Consider the following 19850-nt stretch of genomic DNA (forward strand, 5'->3'; position numbering starts at 1 on the left):
ATGAAAGAACACAAAAAATCCCAACCAACTAGATAGCGATCACATAACTCACTGAAAATGTCCTCCTCTTAGCTTCAATACATGACATCAATAACTGAATCCTACTGTGATCTGATTGGCTCATTGCCAAAACAAGATGACACTTGATTGGCTTTTTAAACACTCATGCTCATTGGCTACACTCAGATGAAGGAAAGCTATCTGATATCAACCTAAGCAAGTTGTCCTTCCTTTTTCTGGTTATTTGGCTATAACTTTTCATAGAATACAGATAATTGAACAAACGTTTTTGCATTACATTCTTGATTAAATTATCTTTCCATTTATATAGAATTTGTGGTGTTATTATAGCCATCAAACCTCAAAAATGCACCTTTCCCAAAAGGTTTCCGCAATTTTGGTCACTACTGTAGTTAGATTTCACATTAATGCAATATGTTCAGTTGAAATTTCAAAAAGTACTAGAAATTATATGGACAGAATAATCTTTACTTTTCATTTTCTATTGTAATTATGTAAATTGAGCTAATGTGCATCTTTTCTATTTATTTGTTTGTTTGCTTTATTTGTATTTATCGAAAAAAACTGTATTGGAAAAACTACTGAGCAAAACAGGCTGTACATTCTTAGTCCAATTCCAAACATAAATCTTCATAAAACTAGAGTTCTTTCCTCTAGTATTTTGTTCTTGAGAATAGTTCCACTCAATGTATCCTCTTACCTTTTAGGAGAACACAAAATCTACTTCATCCCAGCACTGATCAGCCCTTTCTTAGAAGTGACATTGATACCTCAGCCTGATCTGCGGAATGTTGTCATTCCTATTTTTCATGATATGATGGACTGGGAGCAAAGACGTAGTGGCAACTTTAAACAGGTATTTTTGTCAATTCTTTAGGGGAAGATAAATTAATTTTTCAAGTTAATCATTCTTAGACAACATTATATCATTATGTTATGCTTGTTTACTTGTTTCAATTAAAATTATAATCTAATCAATTATTCTCCTGAGTTAGTATATGCTAGTTTTACAAATGGTAAAAAGGAAAAAAAGTGTGTGAATTTGACAAACAGATAAAGTTATTTACTACCAGCACTAGATTTATGGATTTACAAAATGGCCTAGTTGTTTGTGGATTTTATAAATGTTTGCCCTGGCCTCAGTTCACTTTACAAGTAGTCTTTGAGTTAAGAATGTAACCAAGCCTGAAATTACAACTGTAATGTTGTGCCAGTCATTAAAAGGATCATCATGTGACCTATCCAATTTTATGACTTTTTGGCTATAGTTGTTTTGTTTATTTGTTTGTTTTAATATAGTTTTTTATTAATCTATAATATGATATACAAAGAGAATACAGAAGAAATATTAGGGAAATTAGGGAAGGAAAAAGGGAAGTGGATAGTGGGGGAAAGCAAGGGAAAAAGAAAAAAAAGGCATTGGCTTCCAACTCCTTTGGTGCAGTAAAATAAGGCATTAATATCTACTCTCAACTTTTTACTTTTTAATAATAATATAATAAATTAGCCATTTCTATAGCAACAAATCTAATCGGTAAAACCCAAAATCAAAGTTTCATTTTTTTCCACCTCAAGCACAAAGTCCAGAAGAGGTTTCCAAGTAGAAATAAAGGTATTTGTGGTTTTTTTCTTTAATTTAATTAAAACAGTCAATTTAGCCATTTCTGCTAACTCCATCACTTTTTGCAGCCATTCATCCATTGTGGGGATCGAGGTAACCTTCCATTTCTGTTCGTAAAGTAGTCTTGCTGCCGTCAACATATATAACATCAGAGTTCCGAATTTTTTTCCCAAGTCTTATTTCGTTAAACCCCAAAGAAAAGTTTCTGGTTTTCTTCCTATATTCACTTTAAGAATTTTCTGTATTAAGATATGAATCCTACTCTGATATTTCTTTGCTTTATCACACGTCCACCATAAATGATGAAAAATCCCTTCTTTTCATTTACATTTCCAACATTCATTTGAAGTGCCTTTATACATTCTTGACAATTTATCTGTAGTTAAATACCAATGATACATCATGTTATAGAAATTTTCTTTTAAATTATAGTTTAATGTAAACTTTAAACCTTTATTCCACATATTCTCCCACTGTTCAAGCATTATATCCAAAATTCCTTGCCCACTGAATTATACAATGTTTTACTTGTTCATTTTCCAGATTTAAATTCAATAACACTTTATAAACTTTAACAATAATATGTTCATCACTACCACACAGTAGAGTTTCTAATTCATTTTTAACAAAGTTAAACTCATGATTCTTTTTATCTAATTTAAATCTTTCTTTCCATTGTAAATGTGTAAAACAATGACAAACATGACCTTCTGATTCTAGCTCCTCCTTAGATTTGAGGGTAGGGTCCCCTAAGTTAAAAGATATTATTTTACCATAAGTCTACCAGTTTAGCCTTGTCACCATTTCCTTTCTAAACAAAGCTTCCTGTGGGGAAACCCAAAGAGGCACCTTCATGGAAAACCATGTTTTATATTTATTCCAAACTCTCAAATAGCACATCTGACAAAATGATTGCTGAAATCAACATTTACTTTAACTTTATCATACCATAGATAACCGTGCCAACCAAATCTTAATTCATGGCCTTCTAAGTCCAGTATCTTTTAATTCTGAAGGTTCACCCATTCTTTTAACCAGACCAAACAGCAGGCATCAAAATACAATTTCAAATCTGGTAGATCCAGACCCCCTCTTTCTTTAGCATCTTGCAAAAATCTGTATCTAATTCTTGGTTTTTTTCCCTTGCCATATAAACTTTGAGATATCCCTCTGCCATTGTTTAAATGGAATATCAGTTGCAAGTATTGGTATTATCTTAAACAAAAAAAGCATTCATCTTTTTTTTTATTATTAAAGAGTTTTACAAAATTTTTTACAAATATTTCCCCATCCCCCCCTTCCTTCCTTACCCTCCCCCCCGACCCCACCCCCGAACTTCCCAGAACAAAATACAGGGTATAACAATTAACAATCATATACTAAGCTAAGCTAGCTAGCTATGGACTCCTATCCCCCACTTCACACTTTAACTCCCCTTTTACTTAACTAAATATGAATACTCTTAATTTTTCTATTCATTCATAAGCTATTTGATACTTTTTAGTCCGATATTTGTTTTGAATATAATCAATCCATCTTCTCCATTCCGATATATATCTTTCTTGTGAATAGTCTTTCAAATATGCTGAAATTTTTGCCATTTCTGCTAAATTTGCTACTTTTAATGTCCATTCTTCAATAGTAGGCAAATCTTCCTTCTTCCAATATTGCGCCACCAAAAGTCTAGCTGCAGTTATTAAATTCAAAATCAATTTAGTCTCTATAACCGTACAATCTGTAATTATACCCAACAAAAACAACTGTGGAGTAAACCTTATCTTCTTTTTAAGAATATTTTGGATAATCCACCATATTTTTATCCAAAATGCTTTAACTTTTTTACAAGTCCACCGTATATGATAATAAGTGGCATCATCACAATCACATCTCCAACACTTAGATTGCAAATTCGGATTCATACAGGCTAGCTTTTTAGGGTCTAAATGCCATCTGTAAAACATTTTATAAAAATTTTCTCTTAAATTTTGCACTTGCGTAAATTTCACATTTCTAACCCGTATTTTTTCCCAAGTTTCCAACATTATTGGTTCCTGAATATTTTGTGCCCATTTTATTTATTATTTATTTATTTATTATTCAAATTTCTATACCGCCCTTCTCCTTTCGGACTCAGGGCGGTGAACAGCCAAAATAAAAACATCTATACATAACATTACAGTTAAAAAATAGAGTTAAAATAATTTATAAATTTGGCCTGTAATTTAAAACTTGTCAATTTAAAATCAATATTAAAATTTTAAAACTAACCCTAAAATCAAGACAGACCGGCTAACTGAAAAAAATAAGTTTTTAGGGCCCGACGAAAAGTCAGGAGGTCGGAGATCACTCGTATCTCTGGGGGTAGATTGTTCCATAGGGTAGGTGCCACCACAGAGAAGGGTCTCCTCCTGGGGGTCGCCAGCCGGCATTGTCTGGCCAATGGCACCCTGAGGAGGCCCTCTCTGTGGGAGCGAACCGGCCGGTGGGAGGCTATTGGTGGCAGAAGGTGGTCCCGTAAGTACCCTGGCCCTAAGCTATGGAGCGCTTATCATACAATCCTTAATTAATTCTATTTCTGAATCTATTTCTATCAATATATTATATAATCTTTTCATATTGGCAGTGGCCAGTTGATACACCCAGGCTTATGGTCATGGGTGATTTCAACTTGCCATCCATTGGTGAAACATCTGAGATGGCTCGGAAGTTCATGGCTTCCATGATGGCCATGGACCTGACCCAGTTAGTTCATGGCCCCACCCACAGGGGGTGTCACACTCTGGACTTGATTTTTGTCTCTGCCAGTGGTTGAGTGGTCTTGTTATAGGGGATATAGACATGGAACCCTTGTCATGGTCAGATCACTCACTCCTTCGCCTGGACCTTTGAAGCGCTACACCCCGCCGCAGGGAGGTGGAGCCAACAAGATGGGTCCGCCCCAGGCGCCTGATGGATCCTGATAGGTTCCAGATGGAGCTTGGGCCACTTCCTGAGGATCTGGCACATGACTCGGCTGAGGACCTGGTGGCTGCCTGGGATCCGGCGGCTGGTGGGGCCTTGGATCGTGCCTTTGTGGCCTCTGACCCGGTGCCAATCCCTCGTGGCTCCTTGGTTTACCGAGGAACTGAGGCGCCGGAAAAGATGCTTGGAGAGTGGTTGGAACGCCAGTCTCGCTGAATCTGACCGAACACTGGTAAGGTTGCATATTAAGACCTACCTAGTGGCGATAAAAGTGGCAAAGTGTAACTATTTTTCCGCTCTTATTGCATCATCAGAGAATCATCTGGCCACCCTGTTTAGGGTGACCCGCTCCCTGCTCCATCCTGGAGTGCAGGAGGACCCCCTGGAAGGCAGGACTGAGGATTTCGGACAATACCTGTATGACAAAATCGCTCAGATCCGGGGGGATTTGGACTCTGACTGGGTAGATTCGGGCAGGGTGACGAGGAATAGTCTTGAGAATATTATCTGGGAAGAGTTTGACTCTGTGACTCCTGATGATGTGGACAGGATTTTGGGGAGACTTAGTGCGGCCACATGTTTACTGGACCCGTGTCCCTCCTGGTTAGTACTGGCTTCCCGGGAGGTTACATGAGGCTGGCTCCAGGGAATTATCAACACTTCATTGAGTGAGGGTCACTTCCCTGCTGCCTTGAAAGAGGCAATGGTGAGGCCTCTCCTCAAGAAGCCTTCCCTGGACCCGGCAGTATTAGCCAACTATCGTGCTGTCTCCAACCTTCGCTTTGTGGTGAAGGTTGTTGAGAGTGTGGTCGCGCGACAGTTTCCACAATTCCTGGAGGAAACATCTTATCTAGATCCATTCCAGTCGGGTTTCAGGTCTGGGCACAGCATGGAAATGGCATTGGTCGCGCTGGTAGATGATCTCTGGAGGGCTGGGGACAGAGGCTGTTCCTCTGTTCTGGCCCTGTTAGACCTCTCAGCGGCTTTTGATACCATCAACCATGGTATCATGCTGCACTGGTTGGAAGAGTTGGGGATGGGGGCATTGTGTTACGGTGGTTCTCCTCCTTTCTCTCAGACCGGTCGCAGTTCGTGTTGGCAGGGGGGCAGAGGTCGACCTCAAGGCCTCTCATTTGTGGAGTGCCTCAGGGGTCGGTCCTCTCGCCCCTTTTGTTCAACATTTATGTGAAGCCGCTGGGTGAGATCATCCATGGCTTTGGGGTGAAGTACCATCATTACGCTGATGACACCCAGCTGTACATCTCCACCCCAGGCCACCCCAACGATGCCCTTGAAGTGATGTTCCAGTGCCTGGAGGCTGTGCGGATCTGGATGGGGAGGAATAGGCTCAAGCTCAACCCTTCCAAGACTGAGTGGCTGTGGTTCCCGGCATCCCGATAGAGTCAGTTGACTCCATCACTGACTATCGGGGGCGAGTCTTTGGCCCCCGCAGAGAGGGCGCGCAATCTGGGAGTCCTCCTGGATATGCAGCTGTCCTTGGAGGAACATCTGACGGCCGTGGCCAGGGGGACCTTCTGTCAGGTTCGCTTGATCCGCCAGTTGTGGCCCTTTCTTGATCGGGATTCCCTGAGCACAGTCACTCATGCCCTCATCTACTGCTGCAACGCTCTCTACATAGGGTTCCCCTTGAGGAGCACCCGGAAGCTCCAACTGGTCCAGAATGCGGCCGCACGGGTAATCACGGGAGCCGCCTGGCGCTCCCACATAACACCACTCCTGCGTGAACTGCACTGGCTCCCAGTGGTCTTCCGGGTGCGCTTCAAGGTGTTGGTTACCACCTTTAAAGCTCTCTATGGCATAGGACCTAGTTATCTTCGAGACCGCCTGCTGCTACCATGACCTCCCACTGAACTGTGCGCTCCCACAGAGAGAGCCTCCTCGGGGTGCCATCAGCCAAACAATGTAGGCTGGTAACCCCCAGGGGGAGGGCCTTCTCTGTGGGGGCACCTACCCTCTGGAATCAGCTGCCCCCAGAGATAAGGAGAATCCAAGACCTCGGTGCCTTCCGCCATGCCCTTAAAACTTTCTTTTTTCAGCAAGCCGGGCTGGCTTAACATATTTTTAAATATAATTTTAAAATTTTTAATTGGTTTGTTATCTTAAATTGGGGCCAAATTAATATATTTCCTTTTAATTGTTTTTAATGTTTGTATTGTATGTTTTTATCTGGTTGTACACCGCCCTGAGTCCCTCGGGAGAAGGTGCGGTATATAAATTCGAAATAAAATAAAAAATAAAATAAAATATGCATTTGGCTTTGATCTCTAATTTGTTTTACCAAATTTTCCTCGTTCCACATGATACCGATTCTCTGATCTTCTTTCCATCTAGCTTGCAGCTGTCCATACTGAAACCAAGTTTGGATTATCCTTTCTTCTTTTAATACGTTTTGTATTAAAATGTATTAGTCCTCTCCTGCCGATGACACAGGCTCAGGTAACGGAGCCACAACACATTTAAGGACTTTAACTGCAATATACCCCCTTCCATTTTAAGAAGCTCTTTATAGGTAATCACCTCTTGCTTTTGTTCTACACTTATATTCTCTATCGCATGTCTGGGTATTGCCCATATAGGTGTCTTATAATTTAATTTATATTGATACTTTTTCCAAACTCGTAACAAGGCATTCCTTAGTATATGGCTTTTAAAGGTCTTATCCTCCTTCTTATCATATAATAAATAAGCATGCCAACCATATAACAAATCATATCCTTCAATATTCAATATTCTTTCTTCTGTTGAATTAATCCAGTCACTGATTATTGATAGGACAGCTGCTTCATAGTATAATCTTAAATTAGGCATTTTAAGACCTCCTCTTTCACGTATATCTTGCATTATTTTTAACTTTATTCTCGGTCATCTCCCTGCCCAAACAAAGTTATTAATACCCTTCTGCCATTCCCTCAAATTTACATTTCATTTTTTCATTTTATTTCATTTTATTAAATTTGTATACCGCCCTTCTCCTGAAGGACTCAGGGCGGTGAACAGGCACGAAATAAAACACATAAATACAAAAGTTAAAACATGATTAAAACCCAATTAAATAATTTTTGCCCGAGACAATTTAAAACTCCCAATAATTTAAAACGAATTAAAATTTGAGTTTAAAGATTTAAAAGAAGGGGAAAAAAATTAGGCCAGGCCGGCCTGCTGGAATAGGAGTGTCTTCAAAGCATGGTGGAAAGTGCGCAGATCCGGGATCCTCCGTATCTCCGGGGGGAGCTCGTTCCAGATAGTAGGTGCCCCCACAGAGAAGGCTCTCCCCCTAGGAGCTGCCAGTCGACATTGTTTGGCTGACGGCACCTGGAGGAGCCCCTCTCTATGAGAGCGTACCGGTCGGTGGGAGGCTGTTTGTGGTAGTAGGCAGTCCTGTAAGTAGCCAGGTCCTAAGCCATGGAGCGCTCTAAAGGTGGTAACCAAAACCTTGAAGCGCACCCGGAAGACCACCAGGAGCCAGTGCAGCTTGCACAGGAGAGGTGTCACACGGGAGAGCCATGTTGTTCCCATAACCACCGGCGCGGCCGCACTCTGCGCCAGTTGGAGCCTCTGGGTGCTCCTCAAGGGGAGCCCCATGTAGAGAGTGTTACAATAGTCCAGGCGGGAGGTAACGAGGGCATGAGTGACTGTGTGTAGGGAGTCCCGATCCAGAAAGGGACGCAACTGGTGAATCAGGTGGACCTGATGAAAGAGCCTCCCGGTCACGGCCGTCAAGTGCTCTTCTAAAGACAGCCGTGAGTCCAGGAGGACGCCCAAGTTGCGAACCCTCTCCGTGGGGGCCAGCAATTCGCCCCCAATAGTCAGCGATGGCGTCAACTGACTATATCGGGACGTCGGAAACCACAGCCACTCGGTCTTGGATGGGTTGAGCCTGAGCCTGTTTCTCCCCATCCAGATCCGCACGGCCTTCAGACACCGAGACATCACTTCAAGGGCATCGTTGGGGTGGTCCGGGGTGGAGATGTACAGCTGGGTGTCATCAGCGTACTGGTGGTACTTCACCCCAAAACCACGGATGATCTCACCCAGCAGCTGTACATAAATGTTGAACAAAAGGGGCGAGAGGACCGACCCTTGTGGCACCCCACATATGAGGGGCCTCAGGGTCGATCTCTGCCCCCCTGCCAACACAGACTGCAACCGGCCGGAGAGAAAGGAGGAGAACCACCGTAGTACAGTGCCTCCCACACCTAACTGTTCCAACCGGTGCAGCATGATACCATGGTCGATGGTATCAAAAGCCGCTGAGAGGTCTAACAGGACCAGGACAGAGGAGCACCCCCTGTCCCGAGCCCTCCAGAGATCATCAACCAACGCGACCAATGCCGTTTCCGTGCTGTACCCGGGTCTGAAACCCGACTGGAACGGATCCAGATACATCGTCTCATCCAGGTGCTGGGGAAGGTTGGAGACCGGACGATAATTAAACAACATTGCCGGGTCCAGGGAAGGCTTCTTGAGGAGAGGCCTTACCACCGCCTCTTTCAAGGCAGCGGGGAAGTCACCCTCACCCAATGAAGCATTTATAATCCCCTGGAGCCAGCCTCGCGTCACCTCCCGGGAAGCCAGTACTAACCAGGAAGGACACGGGTCCAATAAACAAGTGGTCGCGTTCAGTCTGCCCAGAATCCTGTCCACGTCCTCAGGGGTCACAGGATCAAACTCATCCCAGATAACATTCTCAAGACCTGCCCCAGTCCCTCCCCCTGAGACTACCCAGTCAGAGTCCAAATCTTCCCGAATCTGAGTGATTTTGTCATACAGATACTGAACAAAATCCTTGGCTCTACCCTCCAAGGGGTCCTCCCACGCTTCCTGGTGGAGCAGGGAGCGGGTCACCCTAAACAGGGTGGCCAGGCAGTTATCTGATGACGCAATAAGAGCAGCAAAATAACTATATTTCGCTGCTTTTATCGCCACTAGGTAATTCCTAATATGGGATCTTACCCGTGTCCGGTCCGATTCAGAAAGACTGGCCCTCCAACTACTCTCTAGGCATCTTTTCCGGCGCTTCAACTCCCTCAGCTCCTCAGTGAACCAAGGAGCCAAATGAGATCGGCACCAGGTCAGAGGCCGCAAAGGCACGACCCGATCCAGAGCTCCAGCGGCCGCCCTATCCCAGGCGGCCACTACGTCTCCAGTTGAGGCGTGTGCCAGAGCCTCGGGAAATGGCCCAAGCTCCATCTGGAACCTATCAGGTTCCATCAGGCGCCTGGGGCAGAACAATCTTACCGGCTCCACCTCCCTGCGGCGGGGTGCAGCGGTTTGAAGGTCGAGATGAAGGAGAGAGTGATCTGACCATGACAAGGGCTCAGTAACTATATCCCCTACCTCAAGATCACTCAGCCACCGTCCAGAGACAAAAACCAGATCCAGCGTGTTTCCCCCCGTGTGGGTAGGGCCATGAATTAACTGGGTCAGGTCCATGGCTGTCATGGAAGCCATGAACTCCCGAGTCACCTCAGACGTCTCACCCACGGACGGCAGGTTGAAATCCCCCATGACCATAAGCCTGGGGGTATCAACCGCCACCGCGGCGATGACGTTGAGTAGCTCGGGCAGGGCTGTTGCCACGTGGCAGGGAGCCAGGTACGTGATCAGCAAACCCATCTGAACCCCATGACCCCACTTCACGAGGAGGGACTCACAGCCGGCCGTCTGAGGAACAGTGGCCTCCCTCGGTCTCAGACCTTCTTTAATAATAACTGCTACTGCCCCGCCCCTGCCCTGTAACCTCGACCGATGGAATGTGAGGAAACCTGGTGGGCACATCTCGATGAGGGGGACCCTCCCTCCTGGCCCAACCAGGTCTCCGTAATACCCGCCAGGTCCGCTCCCCCCTCACAAATAAGATCACAAATGAGGGGGGCTTTATTTACTACGGACCTGGCATTGCACAGCATCAGCCGAAGGGTTGGGTCCTGAGGGTCTGTGCAACCTGGGGAACGGGTGGAGCCTTGGGGGCTGGAGCATGTCACTGCTTGTAAACAGAGGGTACATGCTCCCTTGACTTGATATGGCCCCCTGCTGCCGCCATACCTACCCCTCCCACTCGCTGTAATGATATTCAGAACACTATCTGGACAAACTATGACTCCCCCCTCGACCCCAAGATCCCCACCTCCCACGCCGTGCTTCCTTGCCAGGCCCACCCCTCCCCTTTGTGGGCTATCCCCCATACCCATGACCCGCATTCCAATTAAACCCTCCCCCTCCCTAGAACCCCTTAAAAAATTTACAAAATTTTTTGATATAAAACCCCTCAACCCTCTAGTTTTTGCATGCCACCTCTCGGGGTTCCAAAGCCCGTCATCGAGGTGGGCCCTCGATAAAGTGGAGGGCCAAACTTGTGAGAGGGGGGAGTCTCGCAATGCTAGCAGGTCAGCTTTCTTGTACGTCATTGTACGTCTGAGTCCAAGGTGAAAAAGAGGGCCAGTCCAGGGTTCATAGTCCAGAGAGACCCTTCAGGGTACAGATGGATTTCATAGAATTTCATAGAATTTCATAGAGCTGGACTCCACTGTCCTCTCATGACAGGAAGAAGGTCCAATGTCCTTTCCACTCCAACGGGGCAATGATCAAGCCACCCTCTCACGCTGGCTGGTCTCACTGGAGATAGTCATACCAGGGGTGTTACTACAGCTCCTTCGCTGGAGTAGAAATGGATCCCTCAGCTCTCCCATAGACTCTCTATCCGGCTAAGGCGTAGGTGAAATGAAGAATAAGGGGGAGGTCCCGCGTGATTATTCTGGAAGTAGTCCTGCAGGGGGGGCAGGTGGGAGGGGGAGAGCAATATCCCCAGAGGAGGATAACAACATCACCTCCTCCGCCATGTAGTTAATCTTGGCCACCATCATGCTGTCATATCTCAGCTACGGTCATCCACTGCTACTGCCTCGGATCCGCCGCCTCCAGTGGTGGGGGGGAGGGGGGCCATCATCCAATGTCCCAGCCACCCACCTCCTGGCTCTATCGTCTCCGTCACTCCTTCTCCTTCACATGGGAGAGGGAGAGGCCTCCACAACCCGAATGTCAGGGGGAGCAGCCCGAATATCAGGAGGAGCAGTTTCAAACAAACTAAACTCCCCGACTGCTGCCATCCTCGCCACCATTCTCCCTCGCATGGCACTTCCACGCGCCTCTCAAACGCCAGCCGCCCGCACCAACCGCGATGTTCCGGGGGGCGTAAAAGCCCTCCCCAGGCTGGGCAGGAGCTCTTCTCGCCGGGGGCTGGGGCCATAGATGTTTTACCGGCCCTTAAACCCCTCGGCGTGGTCGACTGCTGCCCTCTCCTTCACATGGCGCTTCCACGCGCCTCTCCAAATGCGCCTCTCCAAATGCCGGCTCCCGCTCCAGCCGCGATGCTCCGGAGGGCGTAAAAACCCTCCCCAGGCTGGGCAGGAGCTCTTCTCACCGGGGCTAGGGTCGTAAATGTCTCTAACGACCCCTAGACCACTCGGCATGGCCCAAAACCACCCCATCTCTCTCAGGAGCTACCCAGTCGCCGCCATCTTCGCGCATGCATATTCACAAGATCTTTCTTGAGTATTGGTATCATTTGGAACAAAAATAAAAACCTGGGTAAAACATTCATTTTTATTGCTGCTATTCTTCCCAACAAAGATAATTGTAATTTTCCCCAATTCTCCATCTCTTTCTGTACTTTTTGCCAAAACAATACATAATTATTTTTATATAATTTCACATTTGAAGCTGTAATATATACCCCTAAATATTTAACCATTTTTACTATTTCAAATCCTGTTAATCTTTCTAGTTCTTCTTTTTGCTTCACCATCATATTTTTAGTTATTATCTTTGTTTTTTGTTTGTTTATTTTGAATCCAGTCGCTTGTCCATATTGGCTAATTATGTCCATTAAACCTATAATTGGTAGTTCTTTTATTGAATAGCCTGAAGGCCTTTTCAAAAAAAACAACAATCGATAGACCAAATACTGTTACAAGTTTTTAACAAAGCACTACTGATAGCAGAAATTCCAAAATCTTGGACAGAAACTATTATTACATTAATACACAAAGAAGACTCAGATCCAACGCAAATTAAAAATTACAGACCAATTTCATTACTCAACGTGGACCATAAGCTATTCATGTCAATACTAGCTCAGAGACTCAAAGCAATAATACATAACTATATACATCCAGACCAAAACGGTTTCATACCTAAAAGACAAATAAAGAATAATTTGAGAATGATTATAAATATTATGGAATATTATGATCAGAAGATAGACAGAGAAATGGCCATAATCTCCCTTGATGCCCAGAAGGCCTTCGACAATTTGAATTGGTCTTTTTTCATAAAACAACTTGAACTAATGAACTGTGGAGAGAAATTTCATAACCTGATTAAAAAAATTTATTCCCAACAAACAGCAAAAATCTCAATAAACGGTGACATGACACAAATTTTTGATATTCAGAAAGGAGTACGACAAGGATGTCCCATGTCACCGCTACTATTTATAATAGCATTGGAGGTATTATTAAACGAAATAAGGAACGAGGAAGAAATCAAAGGACTCAAGATCCGGGGAGAGGAGTACAAATTGCTCGCCTTTGCAGACGATGTAATTTTCAACTTGGAAAACTCAAGACGATCTGGACCCAGACTGATGTCGATGATAGAACAATACGGGGAAGTCGCGGGCCTCAAAATAAACAAACAAAAAACAAAAATAATGACGAAAAATATGACCCAGACTCAGAGATCGGAATTAGAAGAATAATTAGGAATCCAATTAGTAAAGAAGATAAAATATTTAGGTATTTGGCTGACGGCGAAAGCAACCACGATCAAAGAAGACAATTACACGAAATTACTAAAAGAAATTAAAAAAGACCTGGAAATCTGGAACAGGCTACAATTGTCATTGATGGGCAGAATCAGTTCAATTAAAATGAATATATTACCGAGGGTTCTATATCTATACCAGGTAATACCATTACATCCAGGAAGGGACTTCTTCAAAAATCTCAACAAAATTACAATGACCTATATATGGCAGGGAAAGAAGGCTAGAATTAAGATTAAAGCGCTACAAGACACACGAGACAGAGGAGGCCTCGCAGTACCAGACTGGGAGCTATATTATAAAGCAGCCGGATTGACCTGGATCAAAGAATGGATGAGATTAGATGACAAAAGAACGTTATATCTAGAAGGCTTTGATCTCATACGAGGATGGCATGCGTTCCTATGGGATGGACCAGACAAACAACACATGTACTTCCAAAGACACATAATTCGGGCCTCACTCTTCAAGATTTGGCACGGAATTAGGAAAACTTATTATACTAAAATACCAAAATGGTGGTCCCCGATGGAGGCATTGATATTTCCAAATACCCTTGAAATCGGAAAGATTATGAGATACCAAGATTTACTGAATCATGAAGGAGAACTTACTCCAAGACATCAACTCCAAAATGGCGATATAAATATTGATTGGTGGCACTACACTCAAATATACTCAAGATACAAGGCGGATAAAATCAAATATGGAATTGCAAAAGATCTGAACGAACTGGACAGAATTTTATTAGGAGCAGACCAGAAAATGATTACTAAAACATATAACTACCTTTTGAGAGACAAATTAATAGAAGAAACAGTTAAACATAATATGACAATGTGGGCCAGGGACATAGGACATAATATTCAATTGGCAGACTGGGAGAAATTATGGAAGCAGAACATTAAAATGACAAGAGCCACATCTTACAAGGAGAACCTCATTAAAATGTTTTATAGATGGCACTTACCACCAGCCCGACTTGCCAAAATACACCCAAACACTTCGGCGTTGTGTTGGAAATGTAAATCAAAAAAGGGGACATATTATCACACTTGGTGGAAATGTAGGAAAGCCCAACACTATTGGCAAGATATAAAAAATATTATTGACGAAATAACGAACATTCAAATAGAAAACAGTCCAGAATTTTTTCTATTTGGCATGATAATGGCACAACATCCTAAGGAAACGAAATATCTCATCATACATATCTTGACAGCAGCAAGACTACTGTTCGCGCAAAACTGGAAATCAGACCAACTCCCATCCAAAGACAAAATTGTTGCAAAGATAACAGAGTGTGCTGAAATGGACAGATTGACGCTGGAACGCCAGGAAAAGGAAGAAAGCAAATACTATCTTGTATGGCACCAATGGTATCAATGGCTGGAAAGGAAAATCAGCAAAAATGTAGAGGACAGAAATTAGGGTAAAGACTTGCACAAGGAGATGAACCCATAAGAAATGTACATTTGTAGTGAAAAGTTATAACATTGGAATTAGACATTTAATAATTACTCTTTATTAAACTATATAAGCTCAATGACATATATTCTGTTGATGACAAAAACGTAAATGTAAAATGTTAGGTGGGTTTGTAGGTGGTGGGTTTTTTGTTTGTCTTTGTATTGTATTGTATTGTATTGTCTTTATATCTGTGTTTATATTTTAATAATAAAAAAAATTAAAAAAAAAAGAAAAGATAAAACAGTTACAGAAATAACAGTCTAAAAATATATGATATATGACATTTAAAATTTAACAATATCGAAGTTCAATAACTAGATTTCCAAAACTAGATAACCCAAATAAGATAGCTCCTCTCTAACTCAGTTCATCTTTCTTACAATCAATGAAATTCTTTTCGATATAACTGGCTCGTATTGCTGTCTTCCTTTTAAGATAGCGAGTGATAGCCCTTATCAGGGGAGGAGAGTCTGCCTTCAATAGAAATGATAATTTATGCCTTACATTCCAGTGGGGAAATTTATTTATAATTGGGGACAGATATTGTTTTCTTACTTCCTCATACAACTTACATTCAAATATTATATGTGCCGTATCCTCCATGACGTTTGCCCCACATATACATGTTCTTTCATCATGCGGGATTTTCCGGTAACGGCCGAATTTGACGTTGGTATCTAAAAGTTCAAATCTAAACTTGACAAATAGTTCTCTCTCCACTGATGGCATTTCTAGATGTAAATATTTTTCCAGGGTAAAAGCTGTTTTAACTGCTGTCAGAAGCTTAAGGGAGTGATTAGTTGAAAGAATTGCCATGTCCATTTGCCCATGTATATCTTTAATCCGTTGTTTAACTTGCTTCAGTATGTCACACAACGGGAACCCTACGCCATATCGATTCAATATTTCTGACAGCCGAGTTAGCCAGGAATACCTTTGAGGATTTGAAATCTGCTGTTCCTCTAGGCAGATTTTGGGAAGTCTGCTGGCTTCCATCTGAGTCATTTTTAGCCAATAGGCTACTGCCCTAATAATTATGTAGGTGTGCAGTGAAAAATGTCCCAATTTAGCTCTGATGGCTGCCGCCGAAGTGGAATTGTTTACCCCCAGCATCCTCCTTAACAAATTATTTTGAGTTCTCTCCAATATGGGGGCCTCTGTAAGACCCCAGATTTTGGCACTGTAGAGCATAATCTGAACAAGGTTAGCCTGAAAGGCTTTACGAATTGGTAAAATCAAGGTTGGTTGAATACGTTTACTTAATTTGGAGGCTTGCCCCAGCTCTGATCTTTTGAGAAAGGTATTGATAGTGTGGAGTCCAACCACCTGCACTGGAAAAAACAATTCCAAGATAGGTATATTGGGTAACTTGTTCAATCTTTGTGTCATTAATATGCCAATTATGCTTTTTATTCTTATCACCAAAGACTAAAACTTTTGATTTAGCTACATTTATAGTCAAATGGTTTGTAGTACAATAACGTGAGAGCTTGGCGAGAAGTCTCCTCATCCCTATTTGGGTTCTAGAAAACAGCACTAAGTCATCGGCGTACATTAATACATTAATAAATCTTGAGCCTATTTGGGGGCTATGCATCAGAAGATCTTCCATCTGCGCTGGGATATCATTTATATAAAGGTTAAAAAGAGTAGGGCCCAACAGGCAGCCCTGCCTCACTCCTCTAGTTGTCGGTATGCTGTTTGTTGAGGCCCCATTTCCTGCATATCTGACTCTAATTGCCGTATTAGTATAGAGTCCTGATCAAAAAAATAAGTCTGGGGTCCATCCCCATGGCTTGTAGTTTCCTCCACAGATGGTTCCTATCTATAGAATCAAAAGCAGCGGTAAGGTCAATAAAGGCGGTATATAGCTTTGGGTCTTGTATTTATTAATTAAGTGGGAAAGGACAAAACAATTGTCAATGGTAGACCTACCCAATCTAAAACCTGCCTGCTCATTTGCCAGAATTTCCTTATCCAAGCACCCGTCCTCTATTTTATTTAGCAGATGCTTCATATACATTTTTAAAATTATATTGAGAAGGCTGATGGGTCGATAGTTAGATGGGGTGGCTCTGTCACCTTTCTTGAAAATTGGAAAAACTATAGCTAACCTCCACCCTTCAAGGATTATCCCTACTTTATCGATATAAGTAAACAATGCTACCAGCAGCGGTACCCAGAAATCAATGTTGGACCTAAAGAGTTTGGATGGCAGCAAATCCTCTCCGGGGGACTTCCCGGCCTTTAAGGATTATATTATATGTTTAACTTCAGTAGAGGTAACTGGTGTCCATTCCGGACATTTCCTTAATTCCTGCTGGAGAATATCCAGTTGCAAGACATTCGTTGTATTGTTACCGTCAAATAAAGCAAGATAGTGCTTCTCCTATTTTACTGCTGATATATCAGTGTCCATGAATGGGGAACGTTATTTTAATATACCGGCTATCTTGTGCCAAAAGATCGTAGGGAATTGGGATTTCGCTGCCATTTCTACCTCTTTCCATATCCTGGTGTTATAGCTACTTTTCTTGTTTTTCAGGAGGGATTTGTATGCTCTCCTGAGTTGAACCATATTTGAATAATCACCATCCTGTCTGGACCAGTTAATTTTCCTAACTGCGGCTCTTAGATTTGCATTCAACCTATGGCAATCTTCATCAAACCACTTTCTAGAGATCCCATCTACTTTGCTATCATTCTGGATCATTAAGTTCTTAAGAGTAGAAGTTAGCTCTATATAAGCTGGTATTGGGGTGTTGTCTCCGGGCTTAGATTGGGAAATTTCCCTTGCTAGCTGTCTGGCTTCGTCTGAGCCCAGATAAGTGGTCACAGATTCAACATCAAGTCTGTGCCAATATAACCTTTTGTAGTTATAAACCCGGGCGTTTACTAAAGTGTCAGTTTCCTCTCTTAGAGGCCTAACTTCTGAAGAGAGTGAAACCAGAGCCATGATGGGAAAGTGGTCACTTTCCTCTCTAAATATAGCTCTTACATCTGAAAAATGGTGTACTAAACTAGAGGAAGTGCAAATATAATCAATAGAGGTTGATGTTTTGTTGGATGAGAAAGTATAGGGATATATATATAATACCCCTCACTCAGGCCACTAAGTACTTGCATATCATTCATAAACAGCAGAGAAATTAACCTCTGGGCATATTTATTGGCCCTCTTGTCCATTGAGGACCAGGTGAACTCATTATAAAAGTATCCAGTTGGTACCAGGCCTTGCTTAGCATAGCTCTTCATTGAGGGGCCTAGTCTTGCGTTAGTATCTCCAGCTAATATAATTTTTGCTTGGGGAAAGCGTCCTTTTAAAGTAGCTAATACTGAATCTAATTCATCCCACAAATCCCTTCCTAGAAGGTGGAGTAAAAAAGGAGCAATATATACATTAATTAAGATTAAGTCCATCTCCCTGAACAAAAATTTAATAGGCAATAAATATTGGAATTGAGGGTCTAAAGAAATTTCTTCACCCTTCCATCCTGTATCCCTTTTGACCATCGTGGTTAGGCCCCCAATTGCCCTCCCTCTTAAATTGACTTTGCCTGACGGTTTTTGCCATGAGGCAAAGCCCGGTAAGCTGATCTGTAGATCATTAGTAGTCAGCCAGGTTTCTTGAAAGAGGATGAGATGATGTGTTAAAATCAGTTTTATAAGATCCATCCCGTTTGCAGTGCCTTTCCAGCCAGCTATATTCCAGGACAGGAGGGAAAGGCTAGGGATATATGATGCCCTAGTTATTGACCATTTGTTGTCTAGTCAATCACCCTGAGGCACGACTCCTTGTGTCTCTCTCTCCACCCTTCTGGAGGAGGGGCCCGGAATTACTACCACCGCCTTCTCTGGAGTGCCAAAGGAGTCAAAAGTGGCCTCTGGTTGTTGCGGAAGTCTCTCACCCGTTCTTAAGGGAGACAAGACATGTGAGGGCAGTTGCACACTTGGGGGAGGGTGAACTTTTGCCGTTACGTTCATTGTCTTTGTTTCTTTGAAAAGTCTTTTGCCTTCCCTTCTATCCCGCTGGACGGATTTAACAACTTTAGGCCTTGTCTGATCATGCTTTCCCCGTTCTTCCAACTTGGACAGCCTTCTCGTTAAACTGCAGGCTTCTACTAGTGAAGATCTTAACAAGTCAAATTCAATTAACATTGACCTTTGCTCCTTTGGAGACAAGGAGACAAATTCGCTGATTATAACATCCTCGGGCTTATCGGTACTTGCCTTCATATGTGGGACCTCCCTGGTCTAGTCTGTGTCCATAGTTTCTCCGGATTCTAGACAAAAGACCCTGGAGGTAGCAAAGTGGTTCCTGGATACAATTTTTGATGTTTGGTTTCCGCAGAGGTCTGTCACTCTCCTCAAGATAATATAAACCAATACTTTGCCTCAGCTATATTTTCATGTATTCAATCATCTCTTAGATAACTGGCATTACACTGTTGTTTAGTCTAAAAGTTTTTATTTTTGTAGGACTTGCTTCTTCTTTTCTTGACTTTTTGTGGGTTAGATCTCCATCCTGGTTTCCTTTCTGTAAGTTGTATATCAACTGTTTGGTTTCCATGCTGATCTATAACTTGATCTTGTTGGTTTTGCTTTTGTGGCTTAAATCTCCATTCTGGTTTCTTTTCTATGAGTTGTATATCAACTGATTGATTTCCATGCTGGTCTGTAACTTGATAAGTCATCACATTAGAATCCAAAACTGCCTCTCTTGTATTTATAAATAGTCCAGCTGAGATCTCTGAAGGAGAATCCAGAAGCGGCTCATCTACAAAGATCTCTGTAACTTGTTGTTTTTCCATTACTTCCACCTCCATCTGCTTATCCTGAATTTCTATCTCTTGTTGATTTTGCTTTTCTTTATTCCACTCATGTATTATACATGGAGATGTTGAACCCATTTTGAGAATCTTATAGTAAAAT

At 42.7% G+C, this 19850-nt stretch overlaps 1 protein-coding gene across 12 annotated transcripts in view; it reads left to right on the plus strand.

The window, feature by feature from the left end:
• The window catches only part of DOCK4 (dedicator of cytokinesis 4), a 627777-nt gene that overhangs the window by 389523 nt on the left and 218404 nt on the right, over window positions 1–19850 (plus strand). For all 12 annotated transcript variants that reach the window (XR_015728984.1, XM_087874154.1, XM_087874155.1 and 9 more), the window contains one exon: window positions 729–877. Coding sequence is in view for 11 of the 12 variants with exons in the window: in XM_087874154.1 (XP_087730280.1) it covers window positions 729–877 (149 nt within the window). In the remaining variant the exon portion in view is untranslated. The remainder of the gene's footprint in view (window positions 1–728; window positions 878–19850) is intronic.

The sequence above is a fragment of the Pantherophis guttatus genome, chromosome 7, assembly GCF_059756535.1.
Source record: "Pantherophis guttatus breed Tessera chromosome 7, ASM5975653v1, whole genome shotgun sequence".
Taxonomy (NCBI): Eukaryota; Metazoa; Chordata; class Lepidosauria; order Squamata; family Colubridae; genus Pantherophis; species Pantherophis guttatus.